Source organism: Heterostelium album (assembly GCF_000004825.1).
Source record: "Heterostelium album PN500 unplaced genomic scaffold PPL_scaffold15, whole genome shotgun sequence".
Taxonomy (NCBI): Eukaryota; Evosea; class Eumycetozoa; order Acytosteliales; family Acytosteliaceae; genus Heterostelium; species Heterostelium album.
This window is the reverse complement of record NW_008805077.1, coordinates 463,019-488,872: the sequence shown is the minus strand read 5'-3', so window position 1 is coordinate 488,872 and position 25,854 is coordinate 463,019. Positions and strand designations below refer to the sequence as shown.

General features: G+C 29.2%; 13 protein-coding genes across 13 annotated transcripts; 7 read left to right on the top strand and 6 right to left on the bottom strand.

The window, feature by feature from the left end:
• Positions 1-341: 341 nt before the first annotated feature.
• On the bottom strand, positions 342-2,249 carry PPL_10922 (FNIP repeat-containing protein; the record flags this gene model as incomplete). The annotated part of the gene is made up of 4 exons (XM_020581684.1): positions 342-448; positions 568-616; positions 831-1,816; positions 1,892-2,249. The coding sequence occupies 4 exons, from the start codon at positions 2,247-2,249 to the stop codon at positions 342-344; spliced, it is 1,500 nt and encodes a 499-aa protein (XP_020427795.1).
• A 707-nt stretch (positions 2,250-2,956) lies between these two features.
• On the top strand, positions 2,957-4,044 carry PPL_10921 (GTP-binding nuclear protein Ran; the record flags this gene model as incomplete). Its single annotated transcript, XM_020581683.1, has 6 exons — positions 2,957-2,974; positions 3,061-3,123; positions 3,204-3,255; positions 3,339-3,456; positions 3,535-3,804; positions 3,900-4,044. 6 exons carry the CDS (start codon positions 2,957-2,959, stop codon positions 4,042-4,044), a joined length of 666 nt encoding a protein of 221 aa, XP_020427794.1.
• A 221-nt stretch (positions 4,045-4,265) lies between these two features.
• Positions 4,266-6,169, bottom strand: PPL_10920 (uncharacterized protein; the record flags this gene model as incomplete). Its single annotated transcript, XM_020581682.1, has 2 exons — positions 4,266-5,791; positions 5,851-6,169. The coding sequence occupies 2 exons, from the start codon at positions 6,167-6,169 to the stop codon at positions 4,266-4,268; spliced, it is 1,845 nt and encodes a 614-aa protein (XP_020427793.1).
• A 217-nt stretch (positions 6,170-6,386) lies between these two features.
• On the bottom strand, positions 6,387-6,699 carry PPL_10919 (uncharacterized protein; the record flags this gene model as incomplete). Its single annotated transcript, XM_020581681.1, has 2 exons — positions 6,387-6,523; positions 6,603-6,699. The coding sequence occupies 2 exons, from the start codon at positions 6,697-6,699 to the stop codon at positions 6,387-6,389; spliced, it is 234 nt and encodes a 77-aa protein (XP_020427792.1).
• A 315-nt stretch (positions 6,700-7,014) lies between these two features.
• PPL_10918 (ankyrin repeat domain-containing protein) lies at positions 7,015-7,773 on the top strand (the record flags this gene model as incomplete). Its single annotated transcript, XM_020581680.1, has 2 exons — positions 7,015-7,215; positions 7,249-7,773. The coding sequence occupies 2 exons, from the start codon at positions 7,015-7,017 to the stop codon at positions 7,771-7,773; spliced, it is 726 nt and encodes a 241-aa protein (XP_020427791.1).
• A 188-nt stretch (positions 7,774-7,961) lies between these two features.
• Positions 7,962-9,629, bottom strand: PPL_10917 (uncharacterized protein; the record flags this gene model as incomplete). The annotated part of the gene is made up of 1 exon (XM_020581679.1): positions 7,962-9,629. The coding sequence occupies one exon, from the start codon at positions 9,627-9,629 to the stop codon at positions 7,962-7,964; it is 1,668 nt and encodes a 555-aa protein (XP_020427790.1).
• Positions 9,630-9,839: 210 nt separating this feature from the next.
• On the bottom strand, positions 9,840-12,586 carry PPL_10916 (uncharacterized protein; the record flags this gene model as incomplete). The annotated part of the gene is made up of 4 exons (XM_020581678.1): positions 9,840-9,906; positions 10,954-11,163; positions 11,966-11,984; positions 12,523-12,586. The coding sequence occupies 4 exons, from the start codon at positions 12,584-12,586 to the stop codon at positions 9,840-9,842; spliced, it is 360 nt and encodes a 119-aa protein (XP_020427789.1).
• Positions 12,587-12,960: 374 nt separating this feature from the next.
• psmA4 (proteasome subunit alpha) lies at positions 12,961-14,823 on the top strand (the record flags this gene model as incomplete). The annotated part of the gene is made up of 3 exons (XM_020581677.1): positions 12,961-12,963; positions 13,969-14,478; positions 14,584-14,823. The coding sequence occupies 3 exons, from the start codon at positions 12,961-12,963 to the stop codon at positions 14,821-14,823; spliced, it is 753 nt and encodes a 250-aa protein (XP_020427788.1).
• A 1,608-nt stretch (positions 14,824-16,431) lies between these two features.
• On the top strand, positions 16,432-16,694 carry PPL_10914 (uncharacterized protein; the record flags this gene model as incomplete). Its single annotated transcript, XM_020581676.1, has 2 exons — positions 16,432-16,441; positions 16,510-16,694. 2 exons carry the CDS (start codon positions 16,432-16,434, stop codon positions 16,692-16,694), a joined length of 195 nt encoding a protein of 64 aa, XP_020427787.1.
• A 1,272-nt stretch (positions 16,695-17,966) lies between these two features.
• Positions 17,967-18,237, top strand: PPL_10913 (uncharacterized protein; the record flags this gene model as incomplete). Its single annotated transcript, XM_020581675.1, has 2 exons — positions 17,967-17,976; positions 18,062-18,237. 2 exons carry the CDS (start codon positions 17,967-17,969, stop codon positions 18,235-18,237), a joined length of 186 nt encoding a protein of 61 aa, XP_020427786.1.
• Positions 18,238-18,648: 411 nt separating this feature from the next.
• On the top strand, positions 18,649-20,670 carry PPL_10912 (putative acyl-CoA dehydrogenase; the record flags this gene model as incomplete). The annotated part of the gene is made up of 3 exons (XM_020581674.1): positions 18,649-18,984; positions 19,089-19,988; positions 20,053-20,670. The coding sequence occupies 3 exons, from the start codon at positions 18,649-18,651 to the stop codon at positions 20,668-20,670; spliced, it is 1,854 nt and encodes a 617-aa protein (XP_020427785.1).
• A 199-nt stretch (positions 20,671-20,869) lies between these two features.
• On the bottom strand, positions 20,870-21,406 carry PPL_10911 (uncharacterized protein; the record flags this gene model as incomplete). The annotated part of the gene is made up of 1 exon (XM_020581673.1): positions 20,870-21,406. One exon carries the CDS (start codon positions 21,404-21,406, stop codon positions 20,870-20,872), a length of 537 nt encoding a protein of 178 aa, XP_020427784.1.
• A 389-nt stretch (positions 21,407-21,795) lies between these two features.
• Positions 21,796-25,798, top strand: PPL_10910 (uncharacterized protein; the record flags this gene model as incomplete). Its single annotated transcript, XM_020581672.1, has 7 exons — positions 21,796-21,808; positions 22,076-22,158; positions 23,113-23,517; positions 23,595-23,724; positions 23,810-24,357; positions 24,414-24,823; positions 24,910-25,798. The coding sequence occupies 7 exons, from the start codon at positions 21,796-21,798 to the stop codon at positions 25,796-25,798; spliced, it is 2,478 nt and encodes an 825-aa protein (XP_020427783.1).
• Between the last annotated feature and the right edge of the window lie 56 nt (positions 25,799-25,854).

Sequence of the window (25,854 nt, the reverse complement as noted above, 5' to 3'; positions counted from 1 at the left end):
TTATTAATTATATATGAATTGAATATTGAATATTGAATATTATTAGTTGATAAATATGAATGATAACTAGGTTATTACATTTTTAATATTTATAGTCTTTCTTTTTTGAATGTTTTATTGATTGTGTGTTTTTTGGTGGCACTGACACATAACCAGCAGTGCACCACATCACCCAACCATTACTTTTTTTTTTATAAGATTTTTAATTTTTTTTTTTTTTAATTTTTTCATTCAAAAAAAAAAAGAAATAAGAAAAGTCTTTATAAAAATAACGTTTTGATTTAATATTTCTTTGAATAAAAAATAATAATATATCTTTTTTGTTTTAGTGCACTGATTATTTATAGATTAATATAACAATCTTTAATTTTTTTCAAAAGAAAAGTTCTAGATTTTATAAAAAACATAGCTAATTTGGTCTCTTGAATTGGAAGTTGAATTGTATAAACTATCATTTATTAAAAAAATTTATTAGAAAAAGAAGTTAGAGCTTAAAACAAAAAGTATTCAAAGTTACAAAACATTTTCTTTATTTATTTATATAGTGGATCACTTAAAAACAATGACAGCTTTGAATGATGGAATATTTTGGTAACTGACTCAAAATTATAGCTTCCTAAAATAATATAGTAATTTTCATCCAACTTTCTGATTGCAAAGTGCCCAGGCATAATGAAATTGGTGATATTTTTGATGTTTTGTGGAATGTCATTCAATAGTTGAACAGGTTTTATGAATATGATGGTTTTAACTGATGTTGGAATTAAGTCCATGCATTCACTCAGTTCGTTATCGAATATATGAATCGTCTCGATGGAGTTTGGCAATACAATTGGAAGCTTGGTATTCTTGAATGGAATTTTCAACTCGGTGACTGTTCGAGGTATTCGACATTCAATCAATTTAGTGTAGAACCAACTCTCTGTATTAAATGAAACTGATTGGATTTGATGTGGAATTGATGTAACAGGTTCCTTGAGTTCAACTACCAATCTGTCAATCGATATATTATTTGGAATCTGAGATGGGTCTATGCTGCATTCAAATCGTTCAAAGTGATATTGCAATGTTTTCGGAAATAGTTTGTCAAAGTCGAGTTTACTCTTTCTTAAAACCAAGTTGGTTATCGATGTTGGAACTGTTCCAGTCAAAAGATAAGCTCTTTCCATTTTAAAAGTCTTTAGGTTGTTTGATGGTAACTGATCAAAGTTGATTGTACCACTATCATTTAGATTTTGGTTTGTGACACTGAGAGAATGCAAGTTTGGTAGATGTAATACTGGAAGCCATGAGTGAGGTATACCTTTCAGAATTTTCAGAGATTGTGGTAGTACTCCAGGATCTTCAATTGGAAGTATCCGATGTTCTGATAGAGTTAGTTTTTCCAAACTATGTGGTAGTGATCCAACTTTGAGAGGCATTTCACTGCTAATACTCAAGACTTTAAGTGAAGCTGGAAGTACTCCTATTTCAGGTGAAATTTTATAAACCCAACCATACTTGAGGATAACCAAACTCTCTGGAAGAATGCCATGTTTGATCTGTTTATTGAAATAGGTTCCGAATTCCAGTGTAACCAAGTTAGCTGGAAGACATCCTTTGACAAGTTCATCATTAAAATACGATGCTAAACTTAGTTTTCTGATTGATTGTGGTAATCCATATTTAAGTGTTCCACATCTATTCAATTCCGTGACTGATTGTGATTTATTCAGTGCTCTATAAAAGTGTATTAAATCTTCTTCATCGAAAAAATCTGTCTTAATATCAATTTTGGTAATGTATGATGGAAAATATTCTATTTCTCTAATTTTATCTTTAAAAATGAATTTAATAAATATATATCTTATCAGGAATATTGTTTAAAATGTCTAATAGTTTGTTTAGTTACCTTCATAATAAATAAAATTTTGAGTTCTTTGCATTTCCCAAAATGTAATTAGATTAAATTTATTCTTTGCAATAATAAGCACACAATCATTCTTTGATTCAATCGATTTATGAAATATATTTTCATACGACTTCAATCTGAAATACTGATTATTTTTAAAATCTTTAATTTCAATACTATTCACACTCGAGATATAGATATTATCAGTGTTGAATATTAAATATTTATCTCTATCATCAAACCATCTCTTACAAACTAAACTGAAACAGATTTTATCAATGTTATCATCTATTAAATTTGTAATTTTATTTAAAATTAAATGTGATAGATTTACTATTGTATTTGTTTGATTATTCATTGTGTAACTGATCGATCTCTTATTAAATAAAAATGAAAAATAAATAATCAAAAAAGAAAACAACTAGTTCTATCAAAGTTTTTCTTTTTTTTTTCTGTTTTTGATCATAAAAAAATAAATAAATGAAGGATAACTATTAGTAATGAACACCTCTGATTACGTTTAACAACAAATGAAATAAAACAAACGATATCGATGTCAGATTCATTGGTAATCGATATAATGTGCTACAATATCTTAGTTTCTTTACATTTGAACTCGATATAATTCTATTATATCCGATTTTACTATACTAATATTAACACCTTGTAGATATTCGATTGCTTAACAAAATCATTTATATTATCTATTGAAATGAGTCGATAAAATTTATTAGTATTTTAATTTGTCAATGAGATTATAGTCATTCGTTTCATTAATGATTAATTACTTCTTTGTAACAAAAGTTTGAATGTCAAAAATAAAAAAAAAGAAAAATTAAAAAATAAAATAAAAAAATCTAGAAAAGAGTGGGTGATGTGGTGCACTGCTGGTTCGATGTCAGTGCCACCAAAAAACACAATCAATAAAACATTCAAAAAGAAAGACTATAAATATTAAAAATGTAATAACCTAGTTATCATTCATATATATCAACTAATAATATTCAATATTCAATATTCAATTCATATATAATTAATAATTCTAAATCACAAAAGATAAATAAAATGACAACAATCAATAAAGTAAGAATGTTTTTGAAGATCAAAACAAACTAAATCATCAGGTGATGATTTATATTTAATGGTTAGAACTAACTGATATTAAAAAGTCACAAACTCCAATTGCTGCATCTATTAAAATAGTGCTCATTGGAGATGGAGGTGTAGGAAAAGTAAGTTTAAAATTATTTTCAAAGTTTATTTTTTTTATCGAAATCAAAGCTAACTAATTTTATTTATTTCATTCAAATAGACATGTTATGTTAAACGCCATGTCTCTGGAGAATTCCAAGCAAGATACATTCGTAAGTATAAAAATTAAACAAAAAAAAAAGATATTTTATTTAAAATATAAATACTAATTTAAAATCTATCAAACAATTTATAGCAACGGTTGGATGTGAAGTCAATCCATTACCATTTTATACGAATTATGGAAAGATCCTTTTTGATGTGTGGGATACCGCTGGAAACGAACAATATGGAGGATTAAGAGATGGATACTAGTATGTATCAACAAAGCAACAAAACAATGAATGAAAGAGTTTAACATATCTAATAATCATTTATTTATTTTTTACCAGTATCAATGCGCAGTGTGCAATGTTAATGTTCGATGTAACCTCAAGAATGACATACAAGAACATTCCCAATTGGTTCTCAGATCTTCGTCGAGTGTGTGAAGATATCCCAGTTGTGATATTGGGAAACAAAGTGGATGTCAAAGATAGAAAAGTTAAACCCTCCCAGATCACATTCCACAGAAAGTTTGGACTTGGATACTATGATATCTCTGCCAAATCAAACTACAACTTTGAAAAACCATTTACCTATCTCCTCTCTAAATTACTTGGGTAAATATTATTATTAATAACAATCTTTATTGTATAATCTTTATTTTATTATCTTTCTAAATATTAACATTTTCATTGATATTTTGTTTGTTTAGAAATAAACAAGTTTCATTGGTAGAACCACCTTTATTAGATATTCCATCAGTTGCAATCGATCCTGATCAACTAAGAAGATACGAAGAAGAACTACAAAGAGCAATGGTACTCCCTTTAGTTCCAGATGACGATGAAGATTTATAAATCAATAATCATATATAATTGGAATCATTAATCAAATTAAAATTACAACAAATACAACATAATTACAATAAATACAATCAATATAACTTTACAAAATTATAACATCAGATAAATCAAAATAATAATTAAAAAAAAACAAAAGACACAGCGTCTGTTACAAAATTAATTTTATTTTTAAAAGAAACAATCTATAGATTGATTGAAACACCAATAATTTTCTTTTATTCTATTTTTGTGCCCAAGATTTTCTCAAGTTTAGAGTGATGAAATATCTTGGCAATTATGTTTACTGAATCATCTATGCTTTCATAGTCACCATAGATTAAATAATAATTTTCATCCAACTTTCGAATAGTTTGGAAAAGAATAAAATTTCTAATGATATTGGTTATTGATTTGATTTTGGGAATGGTGATATTGATTTTAGGAGTTTTAAGAGTTTTTACTGATGAAGGTACCCACTGTAATATATTATCATCGAGATCATTATAACCAAGATCTAGAAATTCGACGGTGTTTGGTAGTTTAACTTGTGGTGTTCCATTGTCGAATTGAGAAAATGCCACTTTTCTTAGTGAACATGCTTGATCGGTATTACCATCTCCACCAAAGTCAATTATCTTCTCACCTGAATTTGTCCAATCTAATAAAAGATAGATGTTTTCAACACCAGATGGAAGAGTTATCTTTGGTTCACTTGAATTTCCAGTCATTGATAATGTTTCGATCTTTATGTTTGATGGAATTGAATGTATAATCTTATTTCGATATTGAAACATCTCCAAATGATATTGTAATGTTTCTGGGAATATTTCATCGATCTTAAATTGACACTCATCAAGGTCAATGCTTTTCAAAGATGTGGGCATTGTTCCTTTCAATATCGTTTTTGGTACTAAATATTCTAAAAATTCTAGAGTTGGTGGGAGGTAGTCGAGATTGAGTATAGTATCTTCATTAACATCATTGGAAAAAAAAACATAAAGTTTTTGAAGGTTTGGAAGTGATGATATCGCTTGTAACCATGAAATTGGTAAACATGTTGCCACCGGATATTGTTGATCTCCTAGGGTTGGTGGTAATTCATCCTCAGATGGATGACTATTAAGAGATAAACATTCAAGAGACAATGGAAGTACTCCTGGTTGCATTTCATATCGATAGTTATTGCTTTCAAGAGAAAATTCTAGCAATCCATTTGGAAGTACACCCGGTTTAATTTCGAATTCATAGGAATTGAGATGACATTCAAGTAAACCATCTGGGAGTGCACCTGGTCGAATTTCACCTTGACAGTCACAAAAAGTAAATTTAAGTAAACTAGCTGGAAGTACACCTGGGTGAATTTCATAATGATAGTTGTCAAGAGTAAATTCAAGTAAACTAACTGGAAGTACACCTGGTCGAATTTCATATTGGTAGCTGTATATTTTAAGTTTACTCAAACCTTCTGGAAGTACGCCTGGTAGAATCTCTTGTTTGAAATTACTGTTGAAAACTAACTCTTCTATTGAATTGGGAAGTGATCCTTTCACAAGTGGTTCATTGAAATGCTTAAATCTAATGGTTTTGATTGACTTTGGTAATCCATATTTCAATGTGCTACAACCGTCCAACATTGTTACTGATTGTGATTCTGATATTAATTGATAGAGATGCTTCAGTTCATCTGCAAATAATTTAAATCTAATATCAATATAGATATTTGAAACATTGTTGGGAATACTATTTAGTTTTCTAATATCATCTTTTATTAAAATAGTCAGTTTTAAAACAAAATGATCTTTATCGATTTAAAATACTTACTAAAATGATAATCGCAATAACTATAGTTTTTATTGCCAACAAAAAGTGAACTAATAGTCTTTGATTGAATTGATTTCTTAAAGATATTATTATATGATGTTAATTTGAAATGTTTATGATTTTTTTTCGTATCAGTGCTATTAAGTGCAAATAATTTGATACGATCAGAGTTGAATATTAAATATTTATCTCTTTCGTTGTACCATCTCTTACAAACTAAACTGAAACAAATGCGATCAATGTTATCATACACATAACTAATAATTTTATTTAATATTAAATGTGATAGATTTACTATTTTATTTGTTTGATTATTCATTATTTAATTAATAAGATATCAAGATAAGATTTTTGGGCATCAAATTTTTGTTTGAAAAAATGACCATTTTTATTTTCATAAAAAAAAAAAAAACAATTTTAGCGATTTTTTGATAAATTTAATGGATTTCTCTAGGATTGTCTATCATTATATCTTTGTTTTATTTATGAGGTGTTCATTTCAGAAAGTTATTCTTCTTACATAGTAGATATTGTCTTTAATTAAAGATTATATAGTTTATTAGTTTAAGTCTTGGTGAATAATCAAATGCTTTGCAGTGTGTTAATTGAGAGTACTCTGTAGTTAAGTGTTCAGATGTGTTTTGTAGAAGGTATTTAATGATTGGAACATTATCTTTTTTAATTGCATTTGCATTACGTCAGATATCCATGAGTCTGATGAACATCCTTCGGGTAGGTTACAAAGTAAATACTTGAATATATTCTAATTGAAAGTTGACCTTCACCATGTACAGCATACCTAACTCCGACTACTTGTTCAACAATGTCACCATCACATGGTAACTTCATTTTCTTGTGTAGATATTTGGGTGTTTCCAGATGTCCATTCACAGCTCTTTTGTTTCAAAAAAAAACATAAGAAAAAAATATCTTAAAATTCATTATTAGACTCTCTAGATTATCTATCATGTATCTTTTTTTTATTCCTTGTTGGAAACACAATTTTTTATACAAACTTTTTTATTTATTTTTTTTGATCTTACAATTAGACTCCTACTAGTGCTTTAGTGACTTGTCAATCGTTCTAGAACCCCAGGGTTGTTAGTTCTCTAACACTCTGAAATATCTTGTTTTTTATCACTACTGAACGAAGTAATCTCTTAAATGAAATCGAGCTCCAAATCGATGTATGTATTCTTTATTATTACTAATCATTTTTCAAAATTTCACAATCGCAGAGCTAAATGCACATCTACAGCAATGCACATGGCAGCAGTAAACGGACACATTGAAGTGGTCAGATTCCTTCATGAAAACAGAACTGAAGGTTGTCGAGAGGATACAATGGGAGAAGTTGCAAAGAATGTTCATTTTGAGACATTCAAATATATTTTTTAGCATAAAAAAGAATTAGATATTCCAGCTAACTCGATGAATTTGTTTGCTTTTTATAAAGATAGTAGTGCACTTCAATGGTTCAAAGACAATACAACTCTACAGTGCTCAGAATCTAGCTATAGATATGCAATACGTCAAGCAAATCTACCAATTATCGAATGGATTCGTGATAATACACGTCTTCCATTTCCAAAGAATGCTTTGTATTTATCGAGTAGCGGGGGAAACAGTGATCTCAGAATCGTTCAATATCTGCTGGATAATGGTGTAGCCTATACTGAAAGTGCAATGGACAATTGTCCTAAACTTTCAATATTTGAATATTTACATTTTAATCGATCAGAAGGATGTTCATCAGAAGCACTGGCAAATGTAATTGAAAATGAAAATGTTTCAATCATCAAATTCCATTTACAAAATAGAACTGAACATTTAGATTCAAATTATAGTCTATACTATGTAGATATCCACAAAACGTTTGACTATCCATCTAGACTTAAACTAATAAAACAATATAATCTTTAAATAAAGAAAATTTAAACACTCTCTTAAAAAAAACAATTCTGTCCATCAGTACATCATCGAATTCACTGAGATCCTTTCTGTGGTTCAATCAATGGCTTGGTTTCTTTCTAAAAACAAAAACTTTTAAAAACTAAAAAAACTATAAGAATACAAAAACAGGAGATTTATTTTTAATTTATAGATGAAATCTAAAGACCATATTGTTTTATAAGTTTAAGTCTGGATGGATAGTAAAATGTTTTGTTGTCTTTTAAACTTTGTTGAGAATAATCCAAATGTTCATCAGTACTATTTTGAAGAAGGAATTTGATAATTGGAACATTATTCTTTTCAATTGCACTTATCAATGTTTCTTTGTCAGATTTCAAAGATTGGGTATAATATAAAAACTTAAATATTGAAAGTTTATGACAACTTTTCAATTCTTTTACTGAACAGGTTTCACCATTGGCATGAAGATATTGAACGATTCTGAGATCACTATTCTTGAACTTTGATGCATATTCCAATGAATTCGCTGGAAATGGAAGACTTGTATTATCACGAATCCATTCGATCACTGGTAGATTTGCTTCACGTATTGCATAACTATAAGCATACTGTGAACATTGTAGAGTTGTATTGTCTTTGAACCATTGAAGTGCACTGCTATCTTTATACTTGGCAAAGAAGTCGATCGCGTTTGTTGGAATATCTAATTCTTTTTTATTTTCAAAAAGATATTTGAATGTCTCGAAATGAACATTCATTGCAACACGTTTCATTGTATCTTTTCGACAACCTTCAGTTCTATTTTCATGAAGGAATCTGACCACTTCAACGTGTCCGTTTACTGCTGCCATGTGCATTGCTGTAGATGTGCAATCAATATGATGTTTACTGTGAAGTTGTTTGATAAACTCTAGATCACCATGACAAGCAAGAGAATCCATTGTAATACTACTCAACTTGGCAGTCGTATTCTCTACTAAATACTTAACTAGTTCAATCTTACCAATCTTGGCAGCCTCATCAATCAACGTATTTGGAAGTTGTTGCTTGGTGTTCTCCATGAGGTATTTGACTATAGCAAGATGACCTTCAACTTGTTCATTAACTCCAACTACTTGTTCAACAATGTCACTGTCGCACTGTAACTTCATGTTCTCGTGTAGATATTTGAGTGTTTCCAGTTGTCCATTCACAGCTGCATTTAATATTAAATTATTTGGTGTGTTCGTTTGTTTCTCTTTATCATTCAAATACTTTATAATTTCAAGATTTCCACTACTGACAGCATTGAAATATGTGAGACTCGCAGGCCTTTCAGATCTATTCTCGTAAAGCCATTTGAATACTTGAAAACTACCAGATGCAACATTATTCAATACTCTTGAACCTTGTGATTTGAACCATCGCGGTGCTTTATTATGAAGGAATTGAATGATCTCTAGATTATTCATGTAGTGACCCCTATTGACGTAAAGAGTATATTCTAATTCATTCAATGGGAATAACTTTTGAATGAACTCTAAAACATCTAGATTTCCAACATCGAATGCATTCCTCGATGAATCTAAATATAATTGTCTAAAATTTCTGATTGTATTCAAAACAATGCGATCTTCCACTATATGATTAATATGTTCTATTTTATTTCTAATTAATGTATTGCATATCTGTTTATATCTTTCGATATAATTGAACTTGATCAGCTGATCTGGGAAACATCCAAGATCATACCAATCACATCTCAATGAATTGATTGCAAGTTGATCATGAATATCTCTAACACTCTGAAATATCTTGTTTCTTAAAACTACTGAATGAAGTAATCTCTTAAATGAAATCGTTGTGTATTCTTTATTTTGTATCATTGTTTGTTTTTTATTGATAGATATAAATGATTATTTTTTTCAGTCATACAAAGTGGTTTTGTTTTTTTTTTACCAAAAAAGATTTGTTACCAAATCATGATTTTTTTCATTTTAAAATATATTTTTCTTTAGGAAGTGAGAAACCAGTTTTTTATATTATAATTATTCTATTTTGATCGATTTTACAAATATATATCAAATATTTATAATTTAAATCATTTCAGCTACAAGTTCAGCAAATATGAATAAAAGATGAACAGAGTTCACAATAAAGAACCTTAAAAAATATGAATAATATTAAAAAATAAATATTTTGTTTATTTTTTTGTATCTTGTTTTTCTTCTTGTATTGTATCTTCTTATCTTGTTGCTTATCTTGTTTCTTATCTTGTTGCTTATCTTGCGGTATCTTCCTTTTCTTTTTTTAATTCTCTTCTTCCCTTTTAAATCCTATAGTCTTCTTCAACTACTTTCTGAAACATGGCTGGAATGTGTTAATTTGTTTTGTAAATGTATTTCCAAAAAAAAGCGATTAAATTATCGTTGAATGTTATGTTCTTAATATCATCACATTTTTGTTTCATAATATCATCTAGTATTCTTAATGCTGTTGGTTTCCTCTGATGTTTGTTGATTTCTATTTGGCGATTGATACAAGTATTAGATTTTAGAAACAATATTTTTTATTTTATTTTATTTTTTTTTTGAAAAAAAGATTTGTTGACTCACGATCAGTCAACAAATTGCAGGTATTGATATTAACCTGCCAGTTCGTGTTTTATATTATATATACATTCTCACACAGGCCGTGAGAAATAGCCCATAAAATATTATTATTATTATTATTGTTTATAGTTATTATTAATTAATAAGTTTAGTAGTATTAAGATAGAATATATCTAACAGTAGTTGAGTGATGATGAACAACAGTATAAAGTGGTGGCACGTAGTTGGAAGGATTTAGATTCCAATCAGATTTAAATTTAGGCGTTATTGCAGAGCAATCGACAGTGACTCCTTGGGAGATATAATTAGCTATTGTGAAGTTAAGCTTGTGGTAATTGGCATCGATTAATTTGGTATAATGGGAGACTGCTCTCTTGACGGTATTTTCCAGCTTGTAATGGGTACCATCACCAAACATTTTACAGGACAGCGCCTGCCATAACGAATGTACGATAGCAGCAGTAAGGTGGGTGAAGTGGACAGTAGTACGAATAGGACCGTCGAACTTGATGCAAGAGTGCTTCCAATTACGAAGTCTATAGTTACAGTACTTGTGGTATATATGTTTGATAATGGAAAGGAACTGCTGTGAAACTACATTCCTGCTTTTGAAGAAGAAATGCTCATGTGGGTTGCAGAGTTCAATATCAGTGAAGGTGTCACCACAGAACTCACAGACATGACCAGTGAGCTTGTGGTTGATGGGGAAGGTGTGAGAGTACAGCCGGAATATGCTGTTACGTAGCATAGGCGCTTTGACCTTGGATATATGCAGAAACTGAGATTGGAGAACCAAAGAGTGACCAATCTGGATGGTTAGTTGACCTTCAGTACGGCGGACTCGGGGATACTTGTGGTTGAATAGGACAGAATAGATTTCCTTCAGAGTAAGGAGACTACCATCATCAGCAAGGATGGGATTGCCAGGTACGACTCTGGAGAAGTGATTGTTTCTAAAATCCATCCAAGACGAATGGAACAGTTTGAAGGATGGTGATGAAGTTGGATTAGTAAATTTTTTGGCACAATCAAGCATGGATGACCAAATTTTGAAGTAACCAAATGAGTTGCTTCTACTTAACAATAGGAATCTATTAAAGACCCATATCCTATAGGCAGCAGAACGAAGAGATAGATCCCACAAATTCAGACCACCTGTTGGAGACGTCGTTAAATCGTGATAATAACGACATACAGCAAAAATCTATGAAACCGGACAGAGGTATCAAAATATCAAACAGTAATACATTTATTTGTTATAGAAACTAATAAATATATTCTAAGATAGATCTTTGTAAATGATTAATAATTAAAAAGAAATTGAATCATTTATCATTTTAAAAAAAAAATAAAAAATAAAAGATAAAATTAATTTGTGCAATATTTCTGAAGTGATAAAATATTTTTTATTATAGTACTTTTAAATTTATTTTGAAAAATTTAATTATATTATATATAAGAATGATACCAAGTAAAATGTTAACAGAAAGATAAAAGATTTGTGGAATACTTCATTTGGATTACTGAACGGCACAAGAAGTTATTGGTTTAAAATACAATTCTAATTTTCAACAGTTTCAAGACTAAAGAAAAACTAAGCAAAAACAAACTCATCACTGAACACAAATACTATATGTATAAAAAGAATAAATATTTAAAAGATTACAATTATATTTAAAATAAAATTTAAAATTTTTTTTAAAAATCAATTATATCATTAAAAAAACAAAGGATAACAATACATTTTTAAAAAGATAAATCAATAACATTATTAGAAGAATAATAAAGGATTAAGGAATTACTTTCAGAAATAAATCAAAAAAAAACCTTTTAGACTCTTCTTCATATTCAAAATGTAAAGGTTTTTAACTGATTTTACATAAACAAGGATATTGTTTTTTTAGAAAAGTAATTTAACAGATGAAACGAAAATAAAACAAGGAGAGTATAGTATAAAGAAAGTTTATTCTTTAAAGGAGTTCCCGATTATAGAACAACTAATATTCTATCATTAAGTTGAAAGTGGTAGATTCAAATTCAATCTTTTCTCTCATTAATTTATTATGGAACTGGATACTTAGACAATCTATCTTAAGCTCTAGATTCCCAGATTTTTTAGAAATTTTAGAGTATGATATAGATCGACGAATAAATAATATTGTTTAACTAATTTTAGTATATTCCACAACTGTACAAGACATCTCACTTGTCATCAATATTCTAAATCTCATAATATTTTTTACTTAAAATGCATTCTTAACTAAATTTGATATATAAACAAACTAGTCAGGACCTGAATGTTTTTTAAAATTCTTGGGTATTCTTGAGATAAATATATATACTAGATGCCATTCATTCTAAACTCAATAGAGCTCTTAAATAATGTTAATAGTGGTGATATGAAATGACACCGGAGTACTGCCAATCACTATATGAATCAATACCAAACAGATTGAATCAAGTAATCCTCAACCAAGGTTATTGTACATCCTATTAATTGTTTTCTTTTAAATCAATTTAAATGTATATAAATAAAAAATATTTTATCACTTCAGAAATATTGCACAGTTAATTTTAGTTTTTTATTTTTTTATTTTTTTTTAAAATGGTAAATATTTCAATTTTTTTCTAATAATTAATCTTTAACAAAGATCTATCTTAGAATATATTTATTAGTTTCTATAACAAATAAATGTATTACTGTTTGATATTTTGATACCTCTGTCCGGTTTCATAGATTTTTGCTGTAGTGTAATAGTATAATGATGTTATAATAATAAATAGTTTATGTGTTTAAAGATGATGTTAAAATATAATGAATTTAATAATGTTTATTGAGTTCTTGTTTGCGCTTAAATACATTGTGTTCATTGATCGGGTTGGCAGTAGTCGGTTGACTGATATCTTGGAACTACGATTCCAACACCACCATCATTCCAGTGAAAGCAAGACCTGTCCAAAGACATCAAAGCGGTGAACTTTGCTTTGGCATCAGGTGCACGGTGAAGAACCAAGCAATAAGTCTGTTGACAAGCTTGATTTGATCAGGTGTGGGCGATTCAAGACGCCGTTAGCAAAAATCTTAAATTTTTTTTCGCATGCGGGGATTTTAAAAAATTAAAATAATTGCTCTGCTGAGATTCGAACTCAGATGACTGGATTCAAAGTCCAGGATACTAACCCTTATATGACAGAGCATATTTGATGATTTTCAAATTTTTTATTTTGGTTTTTCAGGAATTTTTTATCAATATTAAAATCAAATTGCTAAATAACTTACATTTATCTCAAGAAGTACATTTAAATCAAATGAACACATTTATTGATCAATCTATTAAATTATTAAAATAATTTTTTTTAAAAAAAAAAAAAACAAACTTTTTAAATGTAAAAACTTTTGTGAACATCAATTTTTTAAAAATTTTTGATTAATTTTTTTTATTAATTTAAATTGTACAAATAATCAAACTTATATTTTAACATATATATATAAATCAATACCATGGTAAGAAATAATTACTAGAATCATAAATTTAGATTAAAATCTAATATATTTGAATAAATATTATTACATCTCTTTATATATTTATTTTATTTAACGATACTACTATAGGCAAGAAGATACGATCAAAGAACAACTATTTTCTCACCAGAGGGTAGAATCTATCAAGTAGAGTATGCAATGACAGCGATCAGACATGCAGGTGCCACAGTCGGTATCTTGGCACAAGACGGTATAGTATTGGCAGCAGAGAAGAAGACTGTCGCTAAACTATTGGACTCATCGCTTTCACAGTCGGAAAAGATGTTCAAGATTGACGACCATGTCGTATGTGCAGTGGCTGGTATCACTTCGGACGCCAACATTCTCATCAACTATGCAAGACTAAGTTCACAGCGTTACTACTACAACTATCAGGAGCCAATGCCTGTAGAGCAACTGGTATCACAGATCTGCGACACCAAACAAGGTTACACACAGTACGGTGGTCTTCGTCCATTCGGAGTATCTTTCCTCTACGCCGGTTGGGACATCCATCACGGTTTCCAACTCTACCAATCCGATCCATCCGGTAATTTCGCTGGTTGGAAAGCTACTTCCATCGGTGGTGAGAACAGTCAAGTATGTTTACATTATGTTACTATTTTTGAACGTTCAACAACAAAACAAACTTTTATTAATTCTGTTTGTTATTATTATTACTATTACTATTGCTATTTATATTAGGTTGCGCAATCAGTGTTGAGATCAAACTATAAACCAGATCTCTCATTGAAGGAAGCTTTAGAGTTGGCTTTGAAGGTTTTGACAAAGACTATGGATAGATCGAATATCAACTCTGACAAGTTGGAGTTTTCATATATCACTAGAAAGGACGACAAGTTGGTGTACCATATTTTCGATGCTAAAGAATTGGATCAATTCATTAAAGAGACCGATCTCGAACCAGAGACTGATGATTCATAAATTATATTATAAAGAAGATTATCAACTCATCTTTAATCAATCAATCAATCAACCAATTAAATCATTCAAATTAATATATACATATATCACAATTCTCTTACAATCACCATCATTCTTATAACAACAAAACAACAAAACAACAACAAAAATATTAAAAATAATGAAAATATTTTATAATTGTAGATTTTAAATAAATGAATAGTAACAATACCATTACTATTTTTATTAATTAATTGGTTTGTTTTTTTTTTTTTTCTTTTATTTTTTTTGATCATTAACACATTTTTTTTACTTTTTTGATGATATACGCCTATTATTTATTGTACCAACATGAAGTGAAAAATTAAAACTTATTTGTATCGCCTGTATCAGCAAATATCAAGAATACAATGATGATAATATTCCTTTATGTTTGAATTTCAATTGTAATCATTAATTATACAAAAAATAGTAAACTATATATAAATCAATTTATTTATATAGAAAAAACAATGAAATTGTACGTATTATTTATTAATAGTTTTGTTTGGTAGTTCGTTAGAAGTAGAACCAGAACTTGTTTCTTATTAAGAGAACTAACAGAAGAGGAGTTCTATGAATTATCTATTATCAAACCTATGGGCAACGATGTTTACAATATAGATTTCCAAACTATGGAGGAAGATGATTTGTAAGCATTTTTCAAATATCAATATCATATTAACAACAACAAAAATTATTAAAACAATAATAATAGGGCATATACACAAGAAGATAGAGTTAATGGTAGATTGTATTAGATTCCTGTTTATGAATTTAATATAGATAACATTTTAAATGAAATAAAACACGAATCTATTCTTATTTAATGAAAAACAACAATATATCGAACATAATTTAATTTGACATTTCATTTATAAATAACAAATAAAATATATATTAAAATCATACTCAATTATATTTGATGATATAGAATAATAGCAAATAGAGTAATTATCAATATAAGATATGGATTTTTTTTTTAATTTCAAGAACAACCAATACTATTGACTTTAATCTACATGTAACTTTTATTTAATTTGAATATCCAAATTTAAATATTTCTAAATCAGGAAAACTATGCAGTATATATTCATCTAGATGTAAAACAAAGGTGTATTATTTGAAAAAAAAATAATTTTTGGTTTAACTAGTACCTCAAAAGATCTTGATATCAATGAATCAAGTTTGTGGTAACAAAAAAAAAAAAAAAGTAAATCCACTTTGATAAAATACACAAATAACAATGTGTCTTGACAATGTGTGATGTGTGGTATATTTGTTTGATTAAATTAAAATTGGTATGAATATCAATTCAATGTATGTACTCATTTTATTTAAAATACCAAATAAAGTTAGATCGGGGAAAGTTGTTATAGTGCTTAATTAACACTTAATTTGTAGAATGAATAGTTAATATTGGGTGTTCAAATCAAACATGATTTTTTTTATATTTAATGATCAATCATTTTTTTACATTTAAATAAATTTATAATAGTTTGTGTTTTATAAATTAATCTCAAATCTAATTTCTCTTATTAATTAAACTAAACGAATATAAAATAAAATAAGAAAAGAAAAGAAAAGAAAATGTTAATTGGTAAGTACTTAAAAAGATATCTAATTTTTCCAAAAAAAAAAACATTTTATTAATTTTATTTTTTTTAGAATCATTATCTTCCTTAGGTTCTATATTAATAAAAAGAGATTCCGATATAAGTAGCATTTTTGATTCTTCAATCAATAGTAGTAGTATCCAATCTCTAAATGAAACTCAAAGACTTAATCTTAATCTATATTTTTTAAATGGAAAGAGAAGATTTACTACCAAACCAACTACTAGATTTTTTTAAGATTCCCAACTTCGATTTCAATATTCAAAATCTTTTTCAACACCAACCTTAACCTCTAATTTAATTTTTGTAATATATTGTAAATTTCAAATAAAAGTAACAATCTTTTAAAATTACAAATAAAATATATAATTTATTTTATATGAATACTATATCAGTTAAACTAAAAGTTATGAGAATCATATATATTTTTTATTCCAATCATTTATTTTCAAATAGAATGATCTTATTATTTCATTGGATAAATGAATATTAATCAGATTGATAGATAAAAATCTAATATTGATTGGAGAGTGTAACTTTGGTCATCCACATTTCACACACACACAAAAACATTTATTTGTTAATTTTAATTTTTTGAACTTACACTTTTTTTTTATTTTATTAATAATGATATGTATATACCACCACATATGCATATTTTTATAAATTTATGTATCTCAATAAGTTTTAATGATATAAAAAATTATATATCTTGTGATAATCGACATCGATAATCATACCCATCATAAATAAAAAAAAACATATAATTTGTCGATGTAAAATATAATAACAACCACCCACAATTATTGTAAGTGAATTTCACACACACAACCCACTTGAACTATAATATCAAATCAATCAATCAGATTTATAGATGATACACCAATTTTGATATTATTTGTTACATTTTATTAAATGATCAATGATCATCATGACAGTTGATGAAATAACCATATATGGAAAGCATTGCATAAGGATATATACATATATGTTCAAATATGAAATAGAGAGAGAACAACAATGACCTTGTCTTTTCCTTTCACAATTGAATGGTTGTTTTGTTTTGTTTTCTTTATCATTGGATGATGGTTGTTCACTTCTTGATTGTTATGTTTGTCTTTTTGATGATTGGAGAGATAGACAATCAGTGATTTGATATGTGTCTATCCCAGCAATACAACAAGCAATACGATCTAATAATAACTTTTACTTTCCTTATTAAGATAAAAAGCTAGACTTTGTCAATTTAACCATTTTGTGTATACCGCAATTAAAAATCAATAACTTTGTCTAAATTTAGAATAACGACAAACGCTTGTTGTACACAAGAACACCGACATTCACTGATCTGATTTGAATTCCCAAGCATGCGCGTTGATAAACAAAGAAAAAACAACTATAAATACTCAATGAACCAATTCGAATTAAATCATTCAAACAAACAAACAAATATAAAAATCAAAGTTGTTTAAAACAAAAAAAAACTAAATATATAATATTATATCTAAAATGTTAATCAGTATGTATACTTAACTAACTTTTAAAATACTTTATTCTAATATTTTATTAACTTTTTTTTTTTTTTTTTTTTAAAAAAAAAATAGACAACCTCATTTCAGTTCTTTCATTTTCTTCTTCATCTGTTTTAAATTCAACAATGTCGACGAGTACAAATCAAACATCCTTTGAATCTGATAATTTGATTTCGAAAATAGAATGTCGTTTACTTTTGAATGGTAAAAGAGCACCACCACCAAAGCCATCAACTCACTTCTTTTAAATAGTAAAAATAATATAACCAAACAAATCGATAGAAATATAAATACTTATTTGTAATACAATGAATTATAAAAATACTAAATAAAATAAATAAAATAAAAACATATTTTATTTATCTGAACATCCAAAAAAGATTCTTTTAATTAAACCATATGGTTGGAAAGGTCGTCATCAGATACCTAATCGGTTAAAAAAAAAATGAAATTTCTTTTTTCATTTTACATTTTTTTGTTGATTTTTTTCAACCACCCACAAAAGTTTAATTCATTTGTTCATCTTAACTTTTGATGTTTATTTGTTATTTTTTTTGTTATTTAATTTTTTTTAATTAATTACTATTACTTGAAGTTTCTGTATCTGTATTTTTTTTTAGTGTTAGTTATATTTTGTTGAATATTGAATTAGTAAAGACATGTCAACAGAAAATATTACAACATCAAGTAAACAGAAAGGTCAATCTGGATATGAGTACTTCCAACAAGAGGCACCCAGACTTGGAAATCAATACTTGGAGGATAGCTACTTGATTGAATCACTCAAGCGTGTTGTACCATCGAACTACCTGAATGAAATCGAACCTGATCTAGTTAGATTCGGTGATCGTGTAATGGGTGATATCCTAGAGTATGGCAGAGCCTGTGAGAATAACCCACCAAAACATGTTGCCTATGATGCATGGGGTCGTCGTATTGATAAAATCGTAGTAGACGAAGGTTGGAATATTCTTAAGGATATCTCTGCTGTTGAAGTAAGTAGAAAGAAACACTTAGGTGAAATACTATATAGCTTTTATTATTATTATTATATGTATGTTTATTAACAAATTTCACAAAACAAAACAATTAATTAAAGGGATTGGTCAGTATTGGATATGAAAGAAAACAAAAGGAATTCAGTAGATTATATCAATATTTAAAGATATATTTGTTTGCTTGTTCCAGTGCGGTTTTCGATTGTCCACTGTCGATGACAGATGGTGGTGCTCGTCTCTTGGAGTTGTACGGTGATAAAGAGTTGATGACAACTGCCTATCCTCATTATGTCACTAGAGATCCAAAGAATTTCTGGACTTCAGGACAGTGGATGACTGAGAAGACCGGTGGCTCCGACGTAGCCAACTCAGAGTCCGTAGCGGAACCAAGAAAAGATGGATCGAATCGCTATGATATCAGTGGATACAAGTATTTCACTAGTGCAACCACTGCGCAGACTGCCATGATTCTCGCGCGTGACCGTGAGCCAGAGACCGGTGGATTCCGTAGTGGTTCGCGTGGACTGTCCGCTTTCTTCATAAAGATTCGCAAGGACAACGGAAAGGACCTCAATAACATGATGATTCACAAGATGAAGAACAAGTTTGGCACGAAAGCCGTTCCGACCACCGAAATTGAGCTACTCGGTACCGAGGGTGTCATGATTGGTAACAAAGGTCGTGGTGTACCAATCATCGCATCGATTCTCAACATCACACGTATCCACAATGTAATTCACTCGGTTGCCACAATGCGTAGAGGTGTGGCACTGGCCAGAGATTTCGCCCACCGTCGTAAGGTATTCGGTTCCAGTCTCGCCGAGAATCAACTCTACATCTCAACACTCGCCGAAATGGAAATTGAATATCGTGCCGGACTCCAATTCCTCCTCAACGTATCACTCTTACTCGGTCAATCGGAATGTCTCGAAAAGAATCCAAAGATCGATTCACTACTAAGAATTTTAACACCACTTTCAAAACTCTATACTGCCAAACAAGTAAGTATTTCATATTTATTATCATTATTATAACAATATTAACTTAATTTATTACTATTTAAAGAGTATTTTAGTTTCATCTGAAACAATTGAATGTATGGGTGGAACTGGTTATATGGAGGATTCAGATATTCCAAGATTGTTGAGAGATACTCAGGTAACTGCTATCTGGGAGGGAACTACCAATGTTTTGTCAATGGATGTCTGGAGATCTATTAAATCACACAACTCTTTGGTTGTTTTACTCGATGAGATCCGTTCAAAGACCGCTGCTACTACCAAAGCTGGCAGTCCACTCGCCAATGCCAAGCAAACCATTGAGAATGCAGTGAAGGCGATTCTCGAGATCTCCAATGGCTCTGATGATCTGGATTTCGTAATTGCCAACGCAAAGAAATTCAGTTTCCTCTTGTCTCAGACCTATATGGCAGCGCTGCTCTACGAACACGCCCTTTGGAGTAAGAAGTCGGTCGACGAGCAAATCTGTGAACGTTGGTGCTTCATCAAGTTGCAATCTTCCAAGATGGACGGAACATCGATTGCTTTTGCCAAGGCCGATCAGAGCTGGAGAGATCTCGACCGTTTGATTGCACTTGACATTGATGAAAGCGGAAACTACAGAGGTACCGGTGACACATCTACTTGCAAGAGAAACTTTGGTGCACTAAGAGCAAGATATTAAATCATCAAACTAAATATCAACAACATTCTTATATTTTTTTTGCGTTTTACTTTGACTGTGTACTTGTTGTTTATATATAAACAAAAAAAACATCTATTGTCATATTATTAATTAAATAATTAAATATCATATTTTATTCATTATACTGTATTTAAATTTTTTATTTACAATTGAGTTTTATTTCTATTTATTATTACAATTAAAAGAATTCTTCTTTTATAACTTTATTATCTTTCCATTGTTGGAAAGCCCATTGTGTCTTTTGCATTCTGTTTCCACCATATGTGAAATCCATATACATTTCATACGCAGTATTATCACCATCAACAATGATCTTCAAAACCTTTGCTTCATGTACAGTGGCATTACTTGAGAAACCTTCTTCTACTTTTCTATTCTCAACAAAACCAACTCTATTTGTTGAATCACCTTTCTCATACATTACAATATCTTGATGATAGAACTTGTCAAACACTTCTAATATTCTATTCTCTTGAATACCTTTGATTATTGATTCCAAATTTAATCTGAGATCGGAATTTCGTTGAACTTGTGATTGTGATTGAGTTGAAACTTTTGTTTCTGAATTTATAATTGTTGTTGTTGGAATTGAAACTGGAATATATTTCGCGGATTCTAAATTATTTAAAGTTTGTTTCTTTGATGATTTTGATGAATTTCCTTTTTTATGAATTTTATTTCCAATTTTGGAAAAGAATCTTTTAATTTGAACCATTTTATTAAATATTTAAATTTTATAATTAAAAATAATGATTTGATGATAAATATAGAATAAAGATAGATAATAAATATAAAATTTGATTTTAGTATATATATGTTTGTTTTAAAGTATTTTTAGAATGAATATTTTGATGATCAAGGTATGATATTTATAATTTTTATTTTTATTCAAGATCATTACTTTTAAAAAATTCTTTGTTTATCTTCCAAAAAAATAAACAATGAATCTTTATTTCAAGAACACAATTTCATTCCGGAATAAAAAAAAGGTGTGCACAAACTTGTGAATTTTTTTTTTTTTTTTTTTTGAGATCTCAGAGTCAACTACTTTCTATTATTCTATTCTTATTTAATTATTTATTTTTTGATTAATTTATATATAAAATGAAATTTAATAGTAATTTTATTAGATATTCAGATCAACAGAGCTTCGAAGGAGATCCGAAAGGAGATTCAAGATGAAGAGATTTTACAGAGTATGAGCAGGTTTGAGAACAGAGTAGAACCCATCCAAGTCGAATGTGTTGGAGGATACCAAAGATATTATAGCCAAAGAAAGCACTTAAAGGGTTATCTAACTTTTGGATATATGAGTGCTCATCGAATTAAATCTTTTGAGAAGCTTAAACCTATCATCACGATGAAAGACAACGATAATCCAAAGATGTGTCTCGGTGTTCAACATCTACTTTGCAAAGTAGATCCCATTGCAGAGAGAAAGTAGTTGTTGGTCAGTCATTTCATGAAGTATTAATTAATTAATCAATATCGAAATAGATTGATGAATGTATGTTACATTAGTACAGATGGTTATCAAACTTTGAAGAAAGAAATAAGGTGGGAGTCTAGTGAACTGAAATCTTTTGGTATCGTCTGCGGTTAGTATTATAGGTGCTTGTTCATTTGATCAATCACAACAACAACAACAAAAACAACAACAAAAACAAAAACAAAAATAACAACAAAACAACAATAAATAACACAACTTAAACGATATTTCTAGTTAACTACAACAAAAATTACTATAAACAAAAATTAATAATAAATTTACAAAATTAAACTAAAAAATGTAATTACACTATTAATGTATCTGTATAGATGTTATTTCTTAAAAAAATGATAAATCACTATACTATAGATATAGATGTATCTTAATATTAAACTAATAATTAAAATTGACGATAAAAATTATTTTTTTTTTTTGACCATAGATCAAATTTTAAAAAAAACAAATATTAATATATATCAAACGATAGCTTACCTTTAGGTGAAACCTATTCTATCATTTATTGTTTCTAAAATGTTGTTCTATAAATAATATCTATCAAGTCTTTTATAATTAATTTTGATATCATTAGATTTACCTAGGTATTATACTATACTTAAGAAATAAATTGATTTAAAAAATAAAATCTTATTATTTTTATTTGATTTTGATCAAAGGAATGTCACTAATTTTGACCAAAATGTGGTTTAAAATTAAAAATATCCAAAAAAAAATTAGATCAAAAAAAACACCTCTTGGTTTTTTTTTTTTTGGGCTCCACATTGTGATCAAAAAAATAGTTTATTTTTAACAACCAAATTTTTGTATTATTATTTGTTATCTTAGATTATTAATTTATTTTTGTATTTTATTTATTTATTTTGAAATTATTATATATATATTTTTTATTTGCCTGGATATATAGATAGATATAGATGAACAGCAGAAGTAGTAGTTCAAATTCATTGTCGTCATTTGATGGAGTTTTACAACAAGATGATAATAGTATGGTGGTACCGAATATTTTAAATGTAGTATCGCGTTTGTTGGATGGTGAACCATTAGAGTCATTAAAACGACAATCTGTTGTTGTTGTTGCTGATGCTGGTACTGTTGACGATGTAAAGGATGAGCAACAGCAACAACGTGCAGATCTCTCAGGGTTATTCGCAACACTGTACGATATGATAACCAAACCAGATGGTGCTCTAAGCACTACCTTTGATGAAATCTATTGGGATTTGGTACATTCCTTAATCACCTCACTCGATGAGTCATCTCATCAATGGAATCAAAAGAATCCAACTCAAGTCAATCAAGAATCTTCAAATATATTAAAGGTATAATAATACATATAGATTTCAATGAGGATTTTCAAATATAAATTACTTACCTTAACTTAACTTCTTCTATCTAGATATTAAATTGGATGTCATTAAATACAAGTCCAAGAGAATTCCTATTGGTCATTGAAGAATTGTATGAATCTACATTCTATGAAGTATCATTCTTTACAAGACTTTCACTTGTTGGATTGGTTCAAAATGGTAAAATATTATTAACTAAAGATGGTTGGTTGATTATTAACTTAGGATATTTGTTATTATTATTATTATTACTATTATTGTTTAGCTTTGAAAAGAATTGCAGTTGAAAAGAGATATCATTTCTTTACTTCTTTGTTGCCTATGATTATGTCATTGATTCAAAACGATAAGGACAGTGACAGTAATAGTACAAAGCTAAAGGATATGAGTGTAAATAGCGATGGTTTCAACGGTAAGACAGAGAAGAAAGACGGTGAAGAAGGTGAAGATGGAAACGATGAAGACGATGAACAGCAACAACAGGAAGAAGAGGATGATAGACAATCATTGAAGATTCAAAACAGTGGAAATGAAGAGGAACTTCAACAAAAGAATACCGACGAAGATTTGAAATGGGAGTATCCATTGTCTTGTATATTAAACTTCCTTCAGCAATTCATTGGTGATCTCAATATTGAAGCCGGTGATAAAGCACATCTCCAACAACAACATCTATTCCTCCAATCGATTGTTCAGCTATTGGGTGAAGATAATATAGTGAATCCACCACAACCACTTCAACATAGCAATGGACAATCTTTATTAAGTTTTATTGGTGTAAGCAGAGATCGATCATCAAACATCTCTAGAAATGTTAATTAACAAACAACTAATATTAACATTAATATTTCTATTTTATAACTTCCTAGGAATTATTAAATTTAATGGATGTTTCATTTGATTATATTTTAAAGACAGATCAGAGATTCAGAGAGAAGAGAAGAGAGTTAGAGTTGGAGGATATGTATTTCGATCAAGGATTGGACGAGGAGGATCTAGAGGAAGACGGTGAAACTAGTGGATTAGAGTCAAAGAAGAAATCACATAGACATGTAGATAGAGATGGTGATGGTGATGATGATGACAATGTTGATTCAGATAGCAGTTCGAATGACGACGAAGAAATGTCTTGGGATATCGAACTATCATATGCTGGAATAGGTTATTTATTTTACAATCTATTGTTACGTCCAACTGAACAATATAAACTATCATCCGTTCAATCTCCACAATCACTATTACAAGATAATCTTTCATATTTAATTACATTATTACAAAGGTATGTATTATTAGTTAACTAATTAATTAAAAAGATTATAATCTAAAGATGGTATGGTATCTAAACCTTTTTTTTAATTTTATTAGTCCATCTTATAGAGTTGGATTCAAAGCAATTCAAATAATATCATTCCTACAAAAGAGAATTAAACCATCGGTGTTCCATGTGGATTTAGCATTGTTAAGCACTCAGAGTATTCTAGAGACAAATACAGGTGGCGGTGGCGGTGGAAATGGAGTAGCTACTGATGAGAATTCTATTTGGTTGGTAGATCAGTCACCGGCGATCGTAGAGGAACCATATCATTTCCTTCAGCTATTCCAAACAATGATAAAATACCTGGTTACTTGTCCAGTGCAAAAGATTCGATCGTTCGCTTTCAACCAATTCTCGCTGATATTGAATATAATGACACCGGCCACCCGTTTCAATCTGTTGGCTTCGCTGATTCGAACTTGTAAGTTCCCATCGTTCACAGGCCTGTTGATTCACGTCGTCAAGGAGCAAATCGATGGCTGCTGGTCGTCCACCGACGTAGAATCACGTGCCTATTTCGTATCGCCAAAGATCATCGAACTCGTTGGTATCCCTATGCGACTGGAGGGTAATCCACTCGATCGTTTGGACGCGATTATGAATGCACTGAATCTCTATAGGTTCTTGCTGATTCGTGACAAGAAGGAAAGACAGACCGGTGTTTGTACTCGTGCCAATCTGATGGTTGTTAGAGACACCTTTTTGCTACCGCTCAAAGCAGAGTTCAACAAGATCAAAGAGCAATTCGAAATCAACGCAAAAGGTGACAAAGAAGCACTGAGAAAAGCACTCAAAGGTATCTCTAAACTCGGTGTAAAGGAAATGGACGAAGAAGAGATCCAGCGAGCAAGTCAACTCGTTGTATTCCACATTGAAATGGCAGTTGATGTTATAGATAGAATCATCGAATTACAAAACGAAAATAATAACGAAGATTAAAATAAATATTAAAGTAATATAGTAAGAGAAAACTAGTACTTGTTTGATTTAATGTA